The sequence below is a fragment of the Astyanax mexicanus genome, chromosome 14 (genome assembly GCF_023375975.1).
Source record: "Astyanax mexicanus isolate ESR-SI-001 chromosome 14, AstMex3_surface, whole genome shotgun sequence".
NCBI classification, from domain to species: domain Eukaryota; kingdom Metazoa; phylum Chordata; class Actinopteri; order Characiformes; family Acestrorhamphidae; genus Astyanax; species Astyanax mexicanus.
Genome location: NC_064421.1, coordinates 21,564,773 through 21,573,570, shown reverse-complemented (window position 1 = coordinate 21,573,570; position 8,798 = coordinate 21,564,773). Strand labels below are relative to the sequence as shown.

Below are 8,798 nucleotides of genomic sequence, written 5' to 3'. Positions count from 1 at the left end.
AGTTGTAATTATGTGATGCCGCCATTCAAAATGAACACGTGAACACTTTTGACTTTGTTAGATCAATAGCTATTCATTGGTCTCACACACTAAAAAAACAGAGGTACAACATAAGTACTTTCTTGTATTCAAAGGTACACTTTATATAATTGTACCCTTAAATGTATAATATTGGTCTTTAAAGGGGCATATGTGTTCCCTGTGAAGGACAAAGTCTTTCTTTACAGCAGGAAGTTCAGATTTGTACCATTTAACCAGCCGAAAGGTACATTCGGTATTCTGTATTACTGTACTAATAAACAATATATATTTTAGTTATACATTTTTCATTTGAAAGCCAGAAAATTTTGGATCATTGAGTTCTTGACACATATGCAGTTGATGATAAAGTTTATAATATTTTATTATCTTTACTGGTACAAAAAACATGGGTATAAAAAAAAGAATTTTGCTGAAGGACACTCATATAATATATACCTCCATATAAGGTACAGCCCCAGCGACAAGCTTTGTAGTCTTTTAAGTACAAATCTGCACTTATTTTTCATAGTGTGCACGGAACCTTATTCCTCAATAGTAGGTTCAAATAAAAAGAAAAACTTTAGATTTCTTCTTCTTCTTATTATTATTATTATTTTAGGAACCCCGCCCCCTTATATTTCCAGCTGGGACAGGCAGCCCACCCAGGCCGCTGGCACAGACTGTACCCCGGGCTCCTGGTGATTTCATTGGACTGGACAGTGTGGCTTTTTATCCTCGCGCTCTAACGACCGACCCGCGCGCTCAACTCTAAGGAACAAATGCCCAAATAAGGAGCGCGCGCTCCGCCGCTCGGGGGTGGTGCTGAAAGAACAGCTCCCAGCGCAGCGCGCGGACCCTCGTGACCACGACGACTGCGCGGGGGAACCCTCCGTCCGCGAGCTCCCGGGGGGTCAGTCAGAGACGCTCGGCTCCGCAGAGACATGAAGCTCCTCCGGAGTGCTCCCCAGCGCGTGCAGGCTTTCCACACGGAGGGGCGTTTCTGAGGGGCGCGAGGAAGATGAAGAGGCAGAACGTGCGGACCCTCGCCTTAATTATCTGCACCCTGTCCTATTTGCTAATTGGAGCGGGAGTGTTCGACGCGCTGGAGTCCAAGTACGAGAAAATCCAGAGGAAAAACCTGGATTATCGGAAATTCCGTCTGCGCACTAGATATAACCTCAGCAAAGCCGATTTCGAGCAAATAGAAGCGGTGGTTCTGCTCCTAAAGCCGCACAAAGCCGGAGTGCAGTGGAAGTTCGCCGGCTCTTTTTACTTCGCCATCACTGTGATCACAACCATAGGTAGGGCTCTCTCTCTTTCTCTCTCCCGCTCTTTTTTTTTCTCTCTCTCTCTCTCGCTCATACCCCTTTTACCTGTTCATGCACTTCAGCTTAATTGAAGTCTAAAAATATCTCCACACTCCACAAGGTAAACGTGAGAGCTATTGTTTCCAGGCTTCACAGTTTCAGGAGTTGTCATGGTTCTATTTATTACTACTGCTTTTAGATTTTGCTTTTAACTTTTAAAGAACTTTTGAAAAACATTTTAATAAAAACATTTCTTCTTAAACTCCAGAAGGGATTTACACTTGGTACCAGAACTCATTTTTATCCTGAAATATTTTATAGTCGCTTTACTAATGACGTTTTCACTAGTAGATATATTAAGATCATTTATTAAGGACAGAATTGTCTCAGTCAAATACTAAGTCTTAAGAAAAGAGCTTTCCTATGTTGCTGTAGAAAAAAAACATATGAAATAAAACATGGAATATGTGAGTATATGATGTTGTTATTAATGGATTGGGTAATTAACAAATACATGTCAGATATGATCATCTGTAAACATACAGCATGAGTTCACAATTGATTTTAAAATATCTCTTTCCACAATGTTGGAAAGGGTGTAAGAAACAAAGTGAGTGATAACTCTGCTCTACTCTACCATTTTTTAAGGCTCTTTAAATATACCCTACTTAAGGCAAACAGTTAAACTAAATGACATTAAAGTAATAAATTGTCCCTTTAGGTTAAAGCAGTTCAAAGGATGCATTGATTTTAGAGATAATCTGAGAAAATGTGTTTGTTATATAACCTTTCTAAGAGGTTGCGGACCCTCACACTGAAATCTGTTTTGCTATCCTTTTATGAGGCTTTATTATTGTTTTTATTTTGAGTTTGTGAATTGGATCGAAAAAGAAAATCTTACTGTACTGCTCTGTGGTTTCTAAGAGACAAGATTCACAATTCAGTGAGGAGAAAAAAAGGTGAACATTGCGTAGTGAATGTAATGAAGAAACTACGTTTAGGCGGTAACAATGAGAGGCATACATCTGCTCTACAGTGTGTTTTGAATCTCTTAATTCATTAACTAAATGATGATGAGTAAAGTTAATTACATTTTTGTTCCCCTTTAGGTTAAGAGTTTAAAGGATCCACTGATTTCATACGGTTTCGTAAAGTGACCTTTCTGTGAGGTTCTTTTTCCCTAATATCAGTGTTTTAGCCATCCTTTTAAATCTGTTGTGAAGCTGATGTGTAAAAAATACCTAATCTTTTCTTTTTCTCAGAAAAAACACATCAAAAATATTAAAAAATTGACTCAGAATTCAGTGTTACAATAAGAAGGAGAACCCTGTGTAGTGAATATGATGAAGACACCACTGCTGTGTACCGACGCTGCTTACCTGTCCAATTAGAGCTTGATGATGGAAGTGATAATTGTGGTGAGCCAGTGAGTTTCCATGAAATCATGATGAAATGGCCTGCTTTTGATCAGTCACATGGTTGCATAAGCTGCAGGGAGCTGTCAACAACCAGCAGATATTTAACAGGATCAGGATGGACTGGTGATAAACAGGTTTTCATTTGTATGTATCTGTTATTCTACACTTATAACAGTGTCTGTAAAGTGTAAAACTATAAAGCATAAATAACCCGTAATCTAAACAGCAGTGTTTCAAGTGAGAAGGCTAGGTTCTGTTCTGTATCAGTGCTGTTGGCAGAGTTAAGCTTCACATGATTTGCTCTCATATCGAGCAACGACCTTAAAAAAGCACTGGGATGGGAATAAAGAGAATGACAGAATAATGTTTAAAACCCAAGTTTTTGCATTTATACACTTTTTTCTGCATTTACTCGTTCTTGTGCAAAGGAAGTGGTTCTATATGGAAGAAAGGCAATTTAAGACGTGCTTAATTTTCCTTGGTTAGAGAATTATTTTGTCTCTTAGGTGTTTTTCACTTTGATTGCTTTTATAAATAAAACATTGATAAAAAATAAAACTAATGTAATTAGCACAAAAATATATGATGTAAAAATAGGTGATTGCATAGATATATCCCTATTCAACAGAGGTCCAGTCCTTTAAGCTGCATTCCAAAGCCTAAGCAGCAACTTAGATAGAAAGTGTGCTTGGTAGGACTGTTTCATGAGGGGTCCTTCTTCATAGCCTATTAATCACAGATAGGGAACAGTCTAACAAGGTCTGCGGTGACATCACATTCAAATGTCAGATGGTGCTTTTGCTTCACATAAATAAATTATAATAATTATGAAAAGTAAAAAAATATATATTTTTCATATTTTTTTATTTTTTTCCTTCACATGTTTTATGCACAGGGCTGCAAAGAGTACATACATACATTCTTCAAAACATTTTGATATATTGTCAGCTCTGTATTAAGGGTCCTCTATGGCTAAGAAATGCAGCCCACCTTGGCTGCAGCTTAGGATTTGAAACGTAGCTTTAATGTACCTCACAATTAGTGAAATGGAGATTATTTGTTCAGTAAATGTGTCTCAATTGATTGTTGTATAAATACACCTGACTGGAAGGTCCTGTCACTGGTTAATTAGTATTCCTGGCTGCAAATAATCAATAAAGACAAAAAACAGACACAGTTCACACAGTTTTAGCACATGTGTAAATTTATCTAAAGCAGGTCATATTCACAAACTGCGTGACTGTGCAAAAAGGACACTACTGAGGAAGGTTACCAAGACACATTAGACTCTGAAGGAGTCAGGAGTCTGTATTTTACACTTACTGCTCTCAATGGTAGATGTTAAGTAAACCATACTGTATCACACAATTTTGATTCAGGTCTGCTGATAAGGAGTGTTTGCATTACAGATGTTTGCCCTGAGGTCCTTCAGCCTCTGAATTTTAGCATGGTACACTGAAGAGAGCACACAAACTGACCATATATCTGAAATCACACACAGTATTAGTCTGTCCCACTTTTACACACATTTACAGCATCACTAAGATAATATCGAGCGAGCTAAGTGTAATGGACGAAAGTCCTAATATTTACCTGCTGTTTAAACAGAGCAAGTACAAATAAATGCGGTAGGTTATACACAAGACTAATGTCACTTGTCAGAAAAAATAACATTCAAGACATTAACCAGCATGTTTACCTCATTCAGCTCTTGTTCCAAAGTTGGCAATATGGAGCCATGTACGACACAGCAGAGTGTTTTACATGCGTACTGTACATTCTCAGCAACAAGAGCCCTATCAGAATAAAATAAAAAGGGGGCGTGGTTAAAAACTTGAATCAATGATTTTTAAAAGTTGTGCCATCATTGACAAGAATTTACTCATTGTCATATACCATCAAATACAGTTTATCCTGTTGTGATGGGCAACTATAGGGCACAACATCACATTCAATCCACAGGTGAGGTTTGTATCCATTAGTGGAGCACCTAACCAGGCTCATCATCATATTTTTTGATGGAATCATATAGGAAGCTACTGCAGCACATGGTAGACAAACTGCCTAAATCTCCTCTGCTTCAGAACAAACTTATTACTACATAGCACCTACTGGCAGAATCATGGGGATTGCTAAGACGACAAAAAAGAGAAGGTGCTGTGTAGTAATGAAAAGTTTGTTCTGAAACTGAGGGGATTTAGGCAGTTTGTCTACCATGTGCTGCAGTAGCCTCCTCTATGATTTACACTACATATTGGAATATTATTTGGTCAGCTAGAAGAGATATCATAATTAAGGTCATTTTGGATTATTAATTCTTGATCACAACTGACTCTAATGCAATATCCACAACCACAATTTAGTGTCCACTTTAGATAAATTATAGCATTTCTGCTGGAACAAAACCTTATCTATAATAAAGAAACTTCACAGAAAAAGGACAACATCTTAAGATTTCAATGTTATTGTAAAAAAATGTAGTCTTTTTGGTTTGAAATATTGTAATAGGAATACCTCGGCTGCAGCCTAGGTTTTTATACACAGACATTAACTTCATCTGAGCCAGATATTGTAAGAGTATTGTTCCTTTTTTGGTCATAATGTAATGCTTGTTAGTAATCACCCTATTTTAAAAATGTAACTGTAATATAATTACTGTGTTACACATTAGCCCATGTCTGTCTTCTGTTTCTGCCTTATTTTGTCTCTTGTGCTCCTGCCCCTCTGTTTACCTGTCATGTTTCCCAGCCATGTGCTTGTGTTGTTTTTGTACCTGTCTCCACCCTAGCTCCGCCCCAGCCCTGCCCTAGCTATTTAGTGTTCTCACCTGTGTCTTGTCTGTAACCCCGCCCCCTCGTCATCCTAGCCCAGGTGTTTCTCACTCTCCTCATGTATTTAAGCCCGTCTGTTTGAATGTTCAGTGTCGAGTCTTTTGTATCCTTTGTATTTTGTATCCTGTATCCTGTATGTATCCTTACTGCCCGTATACTTCCTAGTCTTAGTTTCTTAGTCTGTTTTTCTAGTTTGATATCATCCAAGCCTTGTTTTTTGCGTTACCCGCGTTTTGTTTGTTTTGATTTATCTTGTTTGTTTAAATAAAATATATATTTGCACTTACGTCCATCCCTCCGTCTCCCGCGTAACATACTGACTTTTTTTGTAACTATAACGGATTACACTTACTGTTTTGTACTATGATTAAATCAGTAACTGTAATGCAACAGGCAAACAGTGTGTCCCATTCTGCATATAATGCTTTTTGAAGCAGAGTTTAGCTGAACCCTAATCCAAATTAAATGAAATTCAATTTTATTTATATAGCGATTTTTATAAAATACTGGACTACAAATAGTTTGTAGTCCAGACAAACAAACACTACAAAGAACCATTTTTGAAAGAGATATGTTTGTGGAAAAAGTTAAGAAAAATGGAATAAAGCATCCTAAAAGATCCCATTGTAGCACCTATCCACGTCACAAAAATTCATTGATCCTTTTTTCCATCAGTGCAAAATCTAATAAAAACGTCTACCCTGCTCAAGTTTTACAGTGTACACTTGACTTTGTTATGAAATAGTTTCCAAGTGCTTTCACCATCTGGATCCCTGTGTAATTCGTGGGAATCTGTGAGCCACAGTTGCAGAATTTGCTTTTAATTCTTCAGCCAGCTTGAGGACCAGTGAGGGAGAGTTTTCTTTCCATGGCTCAAACACATGCGTCATTCTGATGACTAAATATATACACTGGACTGTGCAAAAATCTCAGGCATGAGAAAGTGAGTAATAAGTGTATATTTGTTGAACTAATCCCACGAGCATTAGAATAAATACAATTTTATTAAATAAACAATGTACTGCATACAGTTATGTGTGAGTGAGTGAACTTTATTTATTTCTAAAACATTAAAAGTCCAGTTTTTTTAGTTCCCATTCAACACCTAGTTTATCTGAGCAGGCTTTTTAAAAGTAAATCAGCTGCTGGTGGAACCAGAACACATCTGTACCGTGACCGGCGTTTACAGAGAAGACCAAAAGCAGAGTCACATAGTGTTTAATATGTGTTTATTCTAAAATTAAATATGCTTTCAAGGCACGAACATATTTTATGTTGAAATAAACATTTTTAAACAGTACTGTAGATTTAGTATACAAAGTTTTAGTAGATGAAACTAGTTTGCAAGATGGATGGTTTCTGATATGTTGGTTCTTTGATATGTTTTTAGGTTATGGCCATGCTGCTCCCAGCACAGATGCAGGAAAAGCATTCTGCATGGGCTACGCGCTGCTTGGCATCCCGCTCACCCTGGTGATGTTCCAGAGCCTGGGTGAACGCATCAACACCTTCGTCCGCTTCCTGCTCCACAAAGCCAAGAAATGTGTTGGCCTGCGGCGGCCGGAGGTCTCCATGGCCAACATGGTGACTATAGGCTTCTTCTCCTGCGTGGGCACTCTGTGCGTTGGAGCGGCAGCCTTTTCCCACTATGAGGACTGGAGCTACTTCCATGCCTTCTACTACTGCTTCATCACCCTCACCACCATTGGCTTTGGTGACTACGTTGCCCTGCAGAAACACAATGCCCTCCATAATAACCCCCGTTATGTGGCCTTCTGCTTTGTCTACATTCTAATGGGTCTGACGGTGATAGGAGCCTTCCTCAACCTGGTGGTGCTGCGCTTCATGACCATGAATGCTGAGGACGAGAGGCGGGATGCTGAACAGCGGGCCCTGCTCTCTGGAGACAAGCAGAAAGTTCCCCCTCCTCGCCGGACAAAACCCCAGAACCCACCGGTTCAAGCAGAGCAGGACACCAGGAGGAGAGGCCTAAAGAGCGTCTACGCCGAGGTGCTCCATTTCCAGACCATCTGCTCCTGCCTGTGGTACAAGAGCCGGGAGAAGATGGTGATGCTCCCGCAGGACTTGTCCTTCAGCGATGCTCTAATGGAGCAGGGTGACGTGACACCCCTGCACTTCTTCGAGCCCGGCTCCACTGGCTGTGTGTGCAATTCCCAGCGCTGCTCGGCCGTCAGCACTGTGTCCACCGAGCTGAGGAGCATCTCCCCCTTCAGACTACTCTCCAAGAGGCGCAGCTCCGTCTAGAAGTCTATCAGTCTCAGGTGTTGATAGGTTGATAGGTAGAAGCTCACTGAATTTGCTGAATTACTGTATGTTTCTCCTATATGTGCATGCAATCTTGTTACATTGATGGAAAGCCTCAGTCACTGTTTAAAACAAATAGTTTGGTCAAAAATCTGATTTATACAATTTCCCCCTTACACCAAATGTAGTTGGTCAGTCAAGAGATCGTAGTGATCCATAGTTTGCTTTTAAGCTGGGCACCAAACAAACCAATAGAGGCTCATTTTGGACTGAGCTTTGATGGTGGTGGAAGCTTGTACTCCACCAATTAGCACTGTGCAAACAGAATTATATAAAATGTGCACACCCTGGCAAACTGGGAACCAGAGAGTTTTGTCCACGGGTTCCATGTTGGCCCAATATATAAAGACCAACTTGGACAATCTGAAACCAGCTAAAATCTGGCCACAAGCCATAAGCAACAAGGCTAATTATAGCTAACATGTAACAGACATTTGTACAGGGCTAAGCCAATTGCTTGCATTATGTAAGCTACATTAGATTATACTAAAGTACAATATTAAATAGAATATGTCTTGACATATTGGGTGCACTTGAGGTAAGGGGAAGTCTCTGCAAAATCGGTTATTTACCAAACAATTTTTTAAGTATAATGACAAAAGCTGAAGTAGTAGTTTAGTAATTTTGTGAGATGACACATGAAGACGAGACCATATGAAGGAGAATAATAATGGACAATACTTTCTTGACATGGTGCAATACACTGTGCAAAAGCAGTATTTTAACAGTGCTTTATCCAAATAATACTAGTAACAAACCTTATTTCCTCAAACCTGTCCTTTTCATGTATTGTAAATTTATAGTATTTTAAACTGATTAACGTGTTTGTCTGTAAATCATATAGTATTACATAAATTAATTGATTTATTTCTGTTCGTTCCATGTAATCAGTTGTT

General features: G+C 39.0%; 1 protein-coding gene across 1 annotated transcript; it reads left to right on the top strand.

The window, feature by feature from the left end:
• Window positions 1-860: 860 nt before the first annotated feature.
• kcnk3b (potassium channel, subfamily K, member 3b) lies at window positions 861-8,525 on the top strand. Its single transcript, XM_049463628.1, has 2 exons — window positions 861-1,322; window positions 6,968-8,525. Exons 1-2 carry the CDS (start codon window positions 1,040-1,042, stop codon window positions 7,840-7,842), a joined length of 1,158 nt encoding a protein of 385 aa, XP_049319585.1. The 5' UTR covers window positions 861-1,039; the 3' UTR covers window positions 7,843-8,525.
• Window positions 8,526-8,798: the final 273 nt, after the last annotated feature.